The following is a 15,142-nucleotide window of genomic DNA, read 5'->3' as shown; positions in this document are numbered from 1 at the left end:
CTGGAGGTAGAAAACTTCCTTTCAAAAGGATCTTTCAGAGCACTTGGTAAAGGTACTTTTAATGTATGTTCTTCTGTGAGTTGATGTAACATTGGAGTATAATGTTATGTTTCTAAGGAAAGAATGAGTTGGTTTGATCACAAACCATAACACTTCATTTTGTAATGAGTTTTTACCAAAGATTCATTAAAGGTTTTCATATATCATTCGACCATATCGTCATTGTGAAACAGTACATAACTTGGGTCTCAGTGTTCAGTAACAGAGAACTATAAGTCTTGCTGTTATAAATATAAAAAGTATGTCTTGAATATGAGGAGCAGTGGAGGGGTTTACAGAACATGTCATTTAAACATTTTGTCCTACATGACAGATTACAAGGCAAATGTGAAGTTAGATTTCTTGTTATTGTCCTAATATATGTAGCAGCATATATTTGCTGTCAAACACAATAAGAATCACAGAAAATATAAAACCTAGCAGCAAAATTCAAAAAGTTATGTACATCATGATGAAACCTTTAAGTACATGGGAATCGAAGAAAACAGAGGTCTGTTTTTTCCCCCTCCATCTGTATTTCTTTGACTGCCTGTCCTTTATGGGTTGTGGGGTCTGCAGCTGCCTAATTCTGACTGTGTGGGAAAGTGACAGGTTCATTCTGGACAGGCTCACAAGGTCATTTGCTCCACAAACTCTTTTTTTACAAGAAAATATCACACGTGTCACAGGTTTGTGTGTATATAAGCTCTTAAAAATAAGCATAACTCAATTGTTTCATCATGTGTGGACGGTGCATGAAGAAAGTTCTCTGTCATCAGAAGGTATGATACTTCGAACTGTCTCATCACGTGTGAACGGTCCTCTGAAGACGTTGGACTGTGCAAGTTTCCGCCACTTGCTCAAAAACCTGTTTGAGATTGTCTTGTTCACCAAAAAGCCGTGGAAGGGTATACATCATGTAGGACCGGCAACTTGGAGCAATAGTATCTCTAATCTTACGAATTATGTTCCATAAGTGAACCACTTTAAGAGTTCTTCCTGAAAGACAAAAAAATAAACAAGTTCTTAAAGTACATAGCTACTCCATATTTAAAAGCATATATCATATAGTATTTATCTTTTACATTCAAACATACCTCAGTGATATTTAAACAGGTGAGCAGAATTGGCTGCTTATCCAAGAAGTCACCAGTAAAGTAATCTGTATTCTTCAGTTTTTGAAAAAGGTTCATTCAGTACTGTGCACAACGTTTCCTTAAGAAATCTCACCAGCTGTTGATGTGCTGGCTGTGGGTGCTGGATCCCACAATTAAGTAGTTTTCAGGATAGCTGTCATCAAGATGCAAAAATCTTTGAATGTCTTTCATTGTACCATTCTCTGTCTCCATGTCAATATGAATTCTGGCTGTGGTACCCCCTCTGTTACTGCTGGAAGAAAATATCCAGCAGTAACTTTTGGACAGCACCATCCATGTATTCAGCTTTAGAGATGCCAACCTGTAAACACAGCAGAGATTTTGTTATCGTTCTTTCAAGTTTTTTATTTTAAACAAAAGGTAAAAATAACAATGTATTCTTTCTAAAAATTGAGCACGTTAGTTCTGCTAAATGTGAGAATCTAAATATTCCAAATTCAAAGTTTTCAAGTATTTAAATTTTGTGTCAGATCAAATGGACAGGCATTCTAAGATGCAAAAGAGAACATTCATGATTTTCTGGCTGTATTTTTAATGTAGCTATCTTAATCCTGGTCCTCCTACCTAAATGTTTTTGTTTATGGGAATTTTAAAAAGTACTTTTACAGAATTCCCATCAGAAGAAGAATAGCTACTGTTTAAAATTGTGATTAAAGGTTAGACTGGATCAATGTTTAATTGCTCAAACCTGCAGTCAAAGGCCCTGTTTACAGAGTACTTAAACGGTGTAATTCCCATGACGCACCACTAGTAGTGCTGTGATTTTTGAAGCTCCGGGTCAAATTGCCCAGAAGAAGAAAACAGCAGCTGGCGGAGGACTGTTTCGGCTGCAAACTGTTGTAAATAAACCCACAGCTATAGCTGAAAGCCCCCCCTAAGCAACAGTTAAACCTTGTAGTGTGTAAATGGAAGGTACAAAGGCAACGCAAACCTGTTTTCACCGTGTAAACGGAGCCAGAGACTGTACTACAGGGCTGCAACTTGTGTTTCCATAGCATAGTTGTTAAATATAAATAACTGCCGAATTGATAAAATTTCAAGCAGAGGACTTGCTGTATATGCACGACTTACCTTGTCACTCCTCAGTGCAGAAATACATTCCTCCGACAAATGACGACTTTTTAAAAAGAAATAAAAGGCGCCCCTCCGTCTCTCCTCTTCTCCATGACACTCAAATATCCCGCGAGCTGATGCCGGGGTATGTTGCGTTGTTATGATGAGACAATTATCTGGTTTTAGCAAGATAAGTCTCTCATTAAAACAAGAAACCTTTGCCGTTAAAGGGAGAAAGTTATATAGTTATAACAAGTTGCCTTATCAGCCGTCTGGAAGCAAAACGCTTTGGTAAAATCCTTGAAAGTCACGTGACCTCCCACAGCCGGAAGAGGCAGCCTGTGTGCCTGTGAGCCTGCGCTCAGGGCAGTATGTGAGCCTTTGAGCCTTTGAGCCTGTGAGTCTGCGCAAGGGGACACAAATCGAAAAGATACGCATACAAATCCTTCCACGCATTTGTGCATCTCACGCGGCAGAACAGTAGCAAAAATCACGTGTGTAAAGAGAGCCAACCGAAAAACCGCTTGACTTGTAACCAATGATTTGTCTGTATTTCTGGGTCTTGAAGCAAAAACACTTCAGACACAAGTGTCTCTGTGTGTGCTTACAGATTGATCTACACATTTGCGAATCTCAGTACACATTTGCAGATCTGAATACAGATTTGTGGATTTTTTACACATTTGCAAATCTCTGTACACATTTGCAGATCTGAATTCAGATTTGTGGATTTTTTACACATTTGCAAATCTCTGTACACATTTGCAGATCTGAATACAGGTTTGTGGATTTTTTACACATTTGCAAATCTCTGTACACATTTGCAGATCTGAATACAGATTTGTGGATTTTTTACACATTTGCAAAACGGATTACACACAAGTAGTTTTACACATTTGCAGATTGTTGTACAGACACTCAAATCTTCTCACACATTTACAAATCCCACTGCACACGCACAAATCAAGATACAGACACACAACTCTCCACACACATTTGCAAATGTTAAAGCTACTATTTTAGCCCCATAGGCATCATCCCAGGTCCTGTTGGAAGCAAAGGCCCAATAGGAAAGCATGTGACATCCAAAATGGGACAGAAAAGTGACATATCCCTGAAAGTCACTTGAAAATTTTAAAATGTTAAGAGGAAGTGACTGTGCGAATTTCAGGCTCCTACATTAATCACAGCCACTGCAGGGGATGTTGAAAGTTGCCATTCTATCTCAATTGAGCGTCTCCCTCTGGCCCTCAGAGTTCCGTCGTCATGGAAACTCACTGACACAGCTGCAGCAGGCCAGTCTACCGAAGTGCAGAGACTTTGTGTCAGAGGCTGCTATTGGATTATAATGGAGAACTTTGCCTCAAACAACGCTCCATATCTCCTGTTCCGTAAATGGTAGAGATGTAATTTTTTCAGCGTTTAATTCTTAACGGATAGGGGAAGAAGACATGCTATCGGTTTTTGCTGGAAAAAGTTTAATAAAGGCATAAAAAATTATGATATAAAGGGAATTTTTAGTGATTTTCAGAAATCCTCTAAAAAGGTTCCCGAACAAATCACTCTAGCTGAAAAAGTATAAGAGATATCAAAATAATTCTTTCACTCTGAGTATCAGCAGGCTTTTGAGGACTATGGAGTTCATTTTTAGGTTTGTACAAAAATCGGTGTAGGCACAGCGACGATGTAAAAAGTGGATGATGTGGAAGAATGAAGCTCCAAAGCGTTTTAAGGATTTTGCACATTCGCTACTCCCGAACAAATTGTTCCTGCGGAAAAACCGTAACAGTTATCCACAAAATTCCTTTTTTATGAGTGCCAGAAGGGTCGGGACATTCATGTGTGAAAGTCTCATACCTGTACATAAAACGGTTTAGGAGTAGCGACGATGTAGAAAAGTGCCTCATTTGGGGAGATTGAAGTCTGATCCTGTTTTAGCATTTTCCCAAAACGCTACTCCTGAACAAATTGTTCCTGCGGCAATACCGTAACATTTATCGACACAATTTGTCTTTTGTGAGCGCCAGAAGGGTCGGGACATGAATGTGTGAAAGTCTCATGCCTCTACATGAAACGGTTTAGGAGTAGCGACGATGCGAAAACATGTGATGTTTTGGATTTCCAGGTGTCATTTTTGAAAACCGCTCCATAGGAAATGAATGGGGAAGGTTTCGGGTTAGTGTCGCTCTGAGGTGATTTGCGAAAAATCTATAAATCCCACACCAATTATGGTTACATTTTCCGAATCCAGACAAAAATTCCTACGTTTTGATGTATAATTTATGTGGATAGGGTGAAATTTGAGCGAGTGAGAAGAAGTTGTTCGGAGAAGAAGAATTTGTTGAATTTCTAGAGTGCGCACTCTAAACGAGGCTCCTTGACGACCATAGCAACGCAAGTTATTTGCTGAATTTCTTGAAAAGCCAAAATTATTTTAAAGACGTACTATACGAAAATGGTGAAAGATATGAAAAAGCTGAAACATACCATAATAGCCAAAAGATATCACTACGTTTTAAAAGTTGAATGGCGTTTATAGCTGAAAGTAGGCTGAAGCAGTAAGATGTCAAAAAGTTGAAATATTTGAAGAATTTGAAGGATTTTCCATTCATTTTCAATGAGAGCAAAAAACGCACAAAAAGTTAAATATTTTAAATATTATAAAAGTTATAATTACAAAAAGACATAGCAGTAATGTCGTGAACGAGCTGAACGTTTTGATACGAAAATTGTTTAAATCGGTTGAAGTATGCAGGAGTAGTTAGATGCCGAAAAACGTACGGAATAATAATCAAGACCTGAAGGAACTTAATAAGTGAGAATGCTGTATAGCATTCTCACTTGATAATAATAATGAGTATCTGTAGTGTGCCCTTAAGGTTTCCTGACAAATAAAAAACAAACTGACCATTACAGTGGAACCAGGCCCACTGCAACCCTACAAGGATATGCCGGCAATAGTCAATGGATGGATGAATGAATGGATATTAACCTGATTGTTAAAAAACAAATGGATCTTTGTTAGACTGAAGACAATAATCTACAGTTTACGTTGCATGTAACATGTATATACCTTTATTGGATGCAATGCTTCTATAACGGTTTGCAGAAAGCTTAATGTTAAATTGAAATTATATTAGTTATTATGCAGTGTGTCATATGTGCTGCTTGATGGTCATAATGAAAACATATTTGCAAAAATCCACCATAAGGCAACAGTTTTTCCTTTATAAATTTGATCATATCCTTTTTATAGAAACATATCTATTCCCTCAAGATTTTCAGTTAAAAACTATTGACAAAAAAATTAAGATCAAGATGTAAAACTAGAAAAAAACAAGTACAAAGAACCTTTCAAACATAATATTTTTCATTTAAGCTTTGATGAAATTTTCATTTTATCACAGCTATAACATGTCTCTTCTGCTTAGTATCGTACGGTGGCCCTGAAGTAGTATCAGCACCCGCAGCACATCATACAAATGAACTTCAATTCAAGAATATCATAAAAAGAAGGTTAAACGACAATGTCTCGCGAAAGAGTTTGAAAGTCCTGATTGAAATTACAGTTGATTACTGGATTTATTTAATGAATGCATTTCAAATAATCTAATATGTCAAACACATAGTGAAATCAGTAGTTAAACTTTTATTGAGGTTAGTTCTTTAGTTTTCCTGTCCTGTCCTTTAGATTTCAAGTCAGCCAGTCAAACACTATTCTTATTCTGCCAGACTGAACATTTAATCAATTCAAATAATTACTGGCATTTGACATCTCCATCTATGCCACTGGTTTACTTTTCATCTTTAAAATAAATCAAGCAATACTAAAAGACTCTCAGTTCTTATTTCAGCCCAAATTTTAGTTTATTTTTTCAGTTTATTTCTTTCTGTCTCTTTTTCTTCCTGTTTATTCTAGGAAAATTAGCCTTACCTCTAATTTCCTCACTTCCTTTTTGGCAGTTTGTGGAAAACATGTAAACTTTGATCCAGAGAGTCCGGAAGAGGCTCACTGGCCCTGGCTGGCGGCCATCTACCGGCGCTCCCGCAAGGGGACGGAGACTAAGGTGATGAAGGCGAACAGCCAGGAGGAATCTCTGAAGAAGGATGCTGGAGCCAGAACTCGCAACCTAAATCAAGCCTCTGACTGGCAGCTGGTCTGCAGTGGGGCTCTGATTAACCAAAGGACTTTGGTGGTTGCAGCTCACTGTGTGACAGAGCTAGGCAAGATGTATCCTGTGGATACAGCCACCATCAAGGTGGTTGTGGGGAAGCATTATCGTGACGACCACAGGGAAAATAAAGGTCCTCAACACCTCAGGGTAAGTTCTGGATGTTTGACCTCCTTAATTTCACTCTTCAGGACAACTAGCCACGTCACGAATCCCTTTCTCTTTCAGGTGAGCTCAATCGTTGTGCATCCAAACTACGACCCTTATATTCTTGACTCCGACATTGCTGTTATCAAGTTACTGGACAAGGCAAGGATTGGAGAAAAAGTCCTGCCGCTCTGCATGCCGGAGAACCAGGAGGAAGAGGTTATATCCGGTCAAGGGCTTGTGACAGGCTGGTCTCCGCTGCCCGATTCCAGTTTGGGGCTCGGTGAGAAGGCAAGGGTTGGGCTGGTTCACCTCGCTGATATTGTCCCATGTGAGCAGCAGTATGCTCGTAACGGCGTGCCAGTCAGTGTCACGGACAATATGCTTTGTGCCAGCCAAAAACCTGACTATGGACCATCTAACATTTGTCCGTCTGACACTGGGGGCATCCTTGTCCTCCCTGCCAACTCTGGGAACCAGGTCAGCCATAACTCCAAACCCTCTCAGGTGCAAGAGAACAACAAAGGCTTGTGGAGACTGCTGGGACTGGTGAGCTTTGGCTATGATCAGGGGGAGTGTGATCCTGAACTCTACACGGTATACACACGTGTAGCCAACTTCAAAGACTGGATTGAGAGCAACATGAAATGAAGACCTGGCTGATTTTCTGTTTCTTGGTTCAAAGTATTCATTTTGTCCAATGTCTAATGCAAAAGGGCATTTTCTAAAAAAAAAATGCAGACGCAACACTGGACAATATACTGTAATGCTTTAACTGAAGGGGCTATTGTGTCGACGCAAATAGACGTGTTAAGCAGGGACCGCTTCCTCTGAATAACTCAAAATGTAGGCCCCTCAGCCTAATATTAAAGACTTGAAAAGGACCAGAACCGAAAACAATCCAGCCAATCGTTCTTGCTGATAATGTTTTGGATTGTGCTCGTTTGTTATTTTGCTTTTCTAATTAATATCAGTTCTGATTGGTGCAAAAGTTGTACATAATGTATTAAAAGACAATGTAAAGTTTTACATTTTTAATAAATAAAGAGGGTGTTAAAAGTTGATCTTTCTTTATTCTTATATTTTAAACATCATACGTATGTATTTATACATCTCAAACCGTTTCTCATTTTGTTTGCTTTGCATATCTAGAGATTGATTTTTTTTTCTCATTCCCATAAACATTATATTTCAAATCTTGCCGCAGATTCACAATTAGATTTAGGTTTGAACGTTGACTAGGCCATGCAAATATATGAATTTACTTTGATCTTGTTTCCATTGTAGCTTTGGCTGCATGTGTATAGTCATTGTTATGCTGGAAGGTAACCCTCCACCCCGGTCTCAAGTGTTTTGTAGCATCTAACAGGTTTTCTTCTAGGACTGTCTTGTATTTAGCTCTATCCACATTCTGAAAAATTCTCACCAGCTTTCCCAAACCATGATGCTGCCACCACCATGCTTTACCATGAGAATTTAGTTTGTTTAGAGTGACATGCTGTATTAGAAAAATCAGTATTTTCACTGGGGGTTTCAGAGTGAAGGCAGGTGGATACAAATGCACATCATATGTCGTCAAAAAAAAAAAACATAGCTGCTACTTAGTGCTGGTTATATATCTCATGAGATTACAATAAAATACATTGAACATTTTTGGTTGTAATTTAACAAAATGAGAAAAACATTCAAAGGGGAATGATTATTTTTCTAGGCCAAAATGTTTCAGGGATTTTTTTTCTTCCTTTTCAGAGGTGGGTAGTAACACTCTTTTACATTTACCTGAGTAACCTACTGAAAAAATAAATTCCAGGAGTAGTTTTACAGCACCACATTTTTTTTACTTTTACCTCAGTATTAGTATAATAAAGCATTGCTACGCTTACTTCAGTAACATTTCTGACAATTCTTCACACTGCGAGTAACGTCGGTGAATGGTCAGTCCAGAATAGTCCCAACAAAAACCCAAAATCATGACACCTCTCTGCTTTTCTGTCATCACATCCTTGCCTTCTGAGCAAATCTGTAAATTTTGGTTGAGAAACTAACTCTGCTCCGCCAGGCAACCTGGCTGAATGAGAGCTATTTAGCTGACAACTTAAGAAATTTGTTGTGTTTATATTTAACAACAAAACTGCATAAAGAGCATTTTCCATCCTCATTAAATGATGCAAAAGTCATCCCACACCGGACTCTGCTTGGGCAGCTTCATGTTGCGTCTACCGATATTTTTGTCATTTAACCAAGAGAAAAACATTGATAAATACTGTATTATTGTTCTCTTTCTGTCTGTGTGTGTGAGTGTTTGTGTGTGTGTATGTGTGGCACCCAAATGGCTAGCAATGACCCTGTGCGCACTTCTAGTGTTTATGTGTCAAGTTAGGTTAGCGGGTTAGCTTCGGTGTTAGCAGTTCATTGTAGCTCTGCTGCTCTCTCCAAGTACATGGCTGAGAGTCGCAAAAAGTCATATTTATGAGACGAAGAGGAAGCTAATAAGACCAGAGGGAAGTTGGAAGATTTTTCATGCAATCCACCGAAGAGTGGAAGAGCAGTTTAAAGCGGTCTTGCGCATGCGCAGTTATTCAAAAGGGTCTTGGGGAAACTTCCAGAAAATGTGTGATGCATTGAATGCAGTCTACTTTGTTGAGTCTCCAGCGTAATCAATGCATTAGCAAAATAACATGGGCTAACTTCAATATTTATAGTTTTTTTACCACAGAAGACATTACACCTCTACACAAAATCCATGTGCAGTTCGAGCGGCAGATGCTTTTCCTCATCCCCGTGCTTGTGCACAACACTGATGTAATTTCAACTTGTCACCAAAGGGGATAGACGTCTGCAAAAACCCGGTCAGGAGCAGGGTATGCTTCAACTTAACAGCTGAGTTGTGTAATGCTGAACAATTATTGATTATTTGTCGTTTTTTTTTTTTTTTCTGAGTCACAAACCTGTAGAATTTCTGAACCCTGGCAAATAAAGCAAAATGTAAATTTAATGTAGGTGATGATAAAAAAATATGCCAGCAGAATATAACAGGGTTTGGTTAAACTAAACCTAGTACTCTTTTTTTTGCTCTACTTGTGTTTTTTTTTTCAATTAAGTAAATATGATTGGCCAACAAGATCTAGCTTGCTGCCCCAGAGTAAGAACTACCTTTGATTTTATTACTGCCCATATTATTATAGTTAACTGATTTCAATAAAAGCAGTGTTATATTGATACTGGAAAAACGGTTTAACCGCATCTTACTGATCTAATACAGTCTAATCGGATGTGATATTGTTACCATTTTCCAAGCAGAACTAGTCATTCATGCTTCCCTATTTGCAAGTCTTAGCTAGCTCTATAGTGAGTGACCATCTTACTCCTAACAAATGCCGCCAAAACCTTTTTTCTTTCTTATGTAAGAAATGGCATGTGGGAAACAAGGAGATATAATGACAAACAAAAAATGGGTGCTAACAATGTCTATACTCTCTTTCTCTGTATTATGATTATTAGATTTACATTAAAATGAATTACACTGACTGAAAATCTCAAATTATTTTCAGTAAAAGGTAAATGCTACCCTTTTTAAATAACAAATAGCAAGAACATACGCTTTTTCATCACACTTCCTAACATAAAGCAGGATAAACACGTAGAGTTAGTTGAACAATGAATTTAACAATGACAAACAATAACCCTGTAGGCAAAAATGCCCCAGACACACACTTGCAGTTTATGATGAAGTGAGACTTCGTCCTTTTTTTACACACATGCTTTAATGATAAAAAATGTTTTACTATTTTTTATCATTTGGAGATCAAGTAAATATACAATAAACAGTATATATTGCCACTGAAAGAATGTTTGAACATATCTACACTACCTACTGAAAGCACTGGTTTCACAAGTGTTATGTTGAAAAGATTTTATCTAAAAAAGTATTTATTCTGCCTGAATTTATTTTATAAATATGTAAATACTTTGAATGTATTTTTTTTTTTACTTGCACCTAACTTTATATTCTTGCATGTATCATTTTAAAATATTAAATCAGATGTAACGATTAGTTTCTCAGTACCTTTTTATCAAATACTTTTTTTTTTTTACTCCTGAGTAATTTCTTGGGTGGCTACGTTTTACTTTTGTTTGAGTAAAACCTCGTTGAAGTGGTACTACTCTCACTAGAGAACATTTTCTGACATCTCTACCCACCTCGGTTCCTTTTTAGTAAAGGGTTGAGCTCACCAAAGTCCTGTGTTTCCCAGAGGACAGTTCTAACCACTGAAGGAGGAGGACAGTTTCAGTTCACAGGCCCCTGTAAACTCACAGGGCATCATCAATAGACAAAGACAGAAAACACTCAACCATAGACTGCCTGACCTGGTAACAGAGGCATTGCCCTGGGTCCACACTAGAGTAGTGGTGAGAAAATGCTGCCATGAGAAAGTAGTTAACCCTGAAAAGGCAGAGGGGTAAAATACTTAACCTACAAAAAATGTTTAGGTTTCTGTTTCCCACTAAGGCTACTGGTACTCAGTGTGAACAGGATAGCTGTTATGCGTTAATGTTCACTATGCATGTGAGCTAGGTATACAGTACATGCAATAATCTTGGAAGCTGACTCTGATATTGGTGCTCATAACAAATCAGGTGGTTTGTTTTTCCTGTTTAGATCTCAGGATGCTATATTTTTCAGTAAGTAAAGAAAAAGATTATCGTTCTCATTTCTATTGACAGTTTCCCAGCTTTCGTGCATTTATTGAAAAAATGTACTGGCTCTCTGAGTATACTTACAAACTCTGAAAAGCTTTCAGTATGAATCACTTTCAAACAGTTCATTTAGTGCAGTTGTAAAGTATGCCACATCTGTAATTGTCATCTTTTCAGTTCAACTCAACTTAAGCTTAAACTTAAACATATCTGCCTCCCAACACTATGGAGGTGAAAATATTTTGAGAAAAGGATTTTTATTGCTACTGCTTTTTAATTGTTAATCTGATTGCAAATCAATATAACTAACAGCACCCACCACATTTATTAACAAGTATACTAAGTAAGCATTATATTGCAGTAGAATAATCTGACATTTTGTGCAGTTATTTTGTAATGGGTTTTGCTATTTTATTTTGTTTACTTATTTAGTTTTTTACCTCTGAGCTGCTACTAAATGAAAAGTGCTGAGGTAAGAATGTTAGAGAAAATGCAAATAAATAGTTTAAGGGATACCAAAATGTATAAATATGTATTTGAAGGTTTTTTTTGTTTTTGTTTTTTTGCTCAGCTGGTATATGCCATGTTCTATGTTAAACCATTTGAACCATCCCATAAGCTTGCACACATATAAATGTATTTGCTGATTCAAACCCTAATGCAGTTTATAAGATACGCAACTTGATACTCAATTTAGCATAAAATGCCATCCACCCATCAATCCCTGTTCTGCCTATCCTAGATTGGGTCATGGGGCCAACAGGTTCAGGTGAGAAACCCAGATATTCTTCTAGCAAGTGACATCCTCCAGCTCTTTCTTGGGATCCCAAGGCATTCCTAATCCAGACAGGATATATACAGTAGTTCTGGATTTCCCCTGGGGTCTCCTTTGAGGGTGTGCCTGTAAAACCCCAAATGGAGGTGCCCAGGGGGCATCCTGATGAGATTCCCAAACCACCTCAACTGGCCCCTTTCGATGCAGAGACGCAGCGGCTGTACTTTGGGCTCCCCACGGATAACAGAGCTCCTCTCCTATCTCTAAGGCTGAACCTGGCTATCCTCCGGTGAAAAACTCGTTTTTTGGGATTCCGATCTTTCGGTCATGATCCATACCTCATGACCCTAGGTAAGGGTTGGAGCGCAGGTGCACCGGTAAATCAAGAGCTTTGCTCACTCAGCTCATTCTTCTCCACAACAGACTGGAGTAGCGCCCACATTACTGACATGCACTCACAACATACATTTGAAAGATTTTTTTTTTTTGCAAGGCCTCAAGTTAAAACAAGACAAAAGAGAAGCATTTCTAAATATAAGTATTTGTCATTTGTATGGAATGTAGCAGCAAACCTTAAAAGACAGCAAGACAACTCCTCTCTGTCCCTCCTGTTCACCTTTCCTTCTCAGGGCGCTCAGAGGAGCTGTGGATGCCTCTCTGTAGCGCCTGACAGAGAGAGAAACAGAAAGAATCTCTGGAGGTTTCTACTGTTGTAGACAACTAAAAAAATTCAGCAAAGCACCATTTCACGTGCAGTTACTGGACTAATTACAGAAATGACTCTAAACCTCTTTGACCAAATGAAAAACATTTCCACTCAATCCTGTCTTCTGTCTCTCCAAATCGGATCACTAAGAGCACCTGTGGGTGACGGTGCCCCTCAGTAGTGGCTGATAGGTAGAGGAAAAAGAAGGAATCTATAGAACTTATGGAGTGTTTTAGATAAAATAACGAAGTAGATAAAAAGTAGATAAAAATAACGAAGCATAGCATCATTTCACATGAAGGTATTCACTACCGAAGTAAGACTAAACTTCTTTGAGCAAATGAAAACAGGAAAAATGAAGTCCAAAAGAAACAAGGCATGATATCCATCCATCCATCCATTTTCTGACTCGCTTGTCCCTCATGGGGTCGTGAAGGGTGCTGGTGCCTGTCTCCAGTGTTCAATGGGCAAGAGGCGGGGTACACCCTGGACAGGTCGCCAGTCTGTCGCAGCAAGGCATGATAATGATTTCATATTTAGCCTGTTACAACTGTCATAATTTAAAAATGATTTACTCATAAGAGCGGTATTTAAATCTGTGAATCTAAAATAATACAAGGTGTATGCAAGACAGAGGATTTTTGGTTTTGATAAATTCCTGCTCGTGGATGTTTCTCAGGAAAACAAAACTTTTCATGATCATCTGGATCAGTTTCATCTGTAAAGTCCGATCCTTTTGATGTTTTTGGGGTTTTGCGTCAAACAAATAGAACATGTGACAACAGAACAAAAATAAGTATTTTTCTAACAGCTAGTTTTAGGGTGAGTCCTAATTCTGTATTACCCTCCCCGTTGTTACATTTCATTCATTGTACTTTATTTGTTTCCTTGTTTTAATCCCTCTTAAAATCTGTTGTCTGTTAATTTGTCCAATAGGTAACTCAAAGATAGACAGATAGATAGACACTAGGGATGCAAGTTATTGATCCTTTTATTTCATTGTGCCACCTGTATTAAATACAGACTGAATAAACAAAAATTGGGGGTTTCTCACACATTATCAAACTTGAATACAATATATAAATCACTAATGATCCCCATGAAAGCCCTCACCATGAACTGATAATTTAATTATCAAGATTCAATTTTTTTTTACCTCATTCCTTTGTAATAATCCCATACATGGTGAACCCGATAACTCAGCTGAACACTGTTACTTTTAAGAGTTTTATTTAAAACAGGTGATGGTGGCAGATGGGACAGGCAGGCAGGACAGGGCAGGAGACCAGGTGATGCAGGGAAAGACTGACTTAACCAGATAATGCAGGCAGGTGATGCGTGCAGAGCCAGGCTTGACGAGAAGCTGTATGATGAGTTCCCAGTGAGACACAAATAATCCAGGAGAGACTTTTACCAGGCAGTGCAAACAAGCACTAGTGAAACAAACTAGTGAGGGCAATAGCAGGTCCAAGGAATAAACAAACAGAGCGCCGAAACGACACTGAGGAACAACACACGCAGACAGCAGGACAAGACGATATGTTCTGGCAGGGATTGGATCATTGGGCATGTATATGTAGGCCGACCAACATGTGGAATGACCTGAAGGTAATTAGTGACAGCAGGTGGATCTCATTATGGTGCTGAGTGGTGGCTGCGAGGTGACTGAGCTGAGTGCAGCATGGAGTGAATGGAGATGATCAGTCCAGAATAGTCCCAACAAAAACCCAAAATCATGACACCCCTCTGCTTTTCTGTCATCACATCCTTGCCTTCTGAGCAAATCTGTGAATTTTGGTTGAGAAACTAACTCTGCTCCACCAGGCAACCTGGCTGAATGAGAGCTATTTCGCTGACAACTTAAGGAACGTGTTGAGTGTTTATATTTAACAACAGAACTGCATAAAGAACATTTTCCATCCTCATTAAATGATGCAACAGTCATCCCACACCGGACTCTGCTTGGGCAGCTTCATGTTGCGTCTACAAATCTTTTTGTCATTTAATCAAGAGAAAAACATTGATAAATACAGTATTATTGCTCTCTTTCTGTCTCTATGTGTGAGCATGTGTGTATGTGTGTGTGTGTGTGTGTGGTGGGGTGCGACCCCATATGGCTAGCACTGACCCTGTGCGCACTTCTAGTGTTTATGTGTCAAGTTAGGTTAGTGGGTTAGCTTCGGTGTTAGCAGTTCATTGTAGCTCCACTGCTCTCACTATGTACTTTGGAAAAAGGCTGAGAGTTGCAAAAAGTCATATTTATGAGACAGCTAGGAAGATAATAACACCAAAGGGGATTTGGAAGATTTTTTTTCATGCACTCCCCCGAAATCCGGAAGAGCAATTTAAGGCGGTCTTGTGCATTCGCAGTTATTCAAAAGGGTCTTGGGGAAAC

The 15,142-nt window shown here is 38.6% G+C and overlaps 1 protein-coding gene and 1 long non-coding RNA gene across 3 annotated transcripts in view; one reads left to right on the top strand and one right to left on the bottom strand.

The window, feature by feature from the left end:
• pamr1 (peptidase domain containing associated with muscle regeneration 1) overlaps positions 1-7,632 on the top strand; it is a 42,603-nt gene extending 34,971 nt beyond the window's left edge. For both annotated transcript variants that reach the window (XM_021310994.2, XM_012853271.3), the window contains 2 exons: positions 6,213-6,571; positions 6,650-7,632. In XM_021310994.2, coding sequence (XP_021166669.2) covers positions 6,213-6,571; positions 6,650-7,219 — 929 coding nt within the window. In that variant the 3' untranslated portion in view covers positions 7,220-7,632. The remainder of the gene's footprint in view (positions 1-6,212; positions 6,572-6,649) is intronic.
• Positions 526-1,210, bottom strand: LOC118567134. Its single transcript, XR_004933507.1, has 2 exons — positions 1,137-1,210; positions 526-1,038 (listed from the first exon to the last, which is right to left on the bottom strand). It is a non-coding gene; the product is annotated as an uncharacterized LOC118567134 (long non-coding RNA).
• Positions 7,633-15,142: the final 7,510 nt, after the last annotated feature.

Source organism: Fundulus heteroclitus, chromosome 2 (assembly GCF_011125445.2).
Source record: "Fundulus heteroclitus isolate FHET01 chromosome 2, MU-UCD_Fhet_4.1, whole genome shotgun sequence".
NCBI classification, from domain to species: domain Eukaryota; kingdom Metazoa; phylum Chordata; class Actinopteri; order Cyprinodontiformes; family Fundulidae; genus Fundulus; species Fundulus heteroclitus.
The sequence above is the reverse complement of the archived record's forward strand: the minus strand, read 5'-3'. Positions and strand labels throughout refer to the sequence as shown.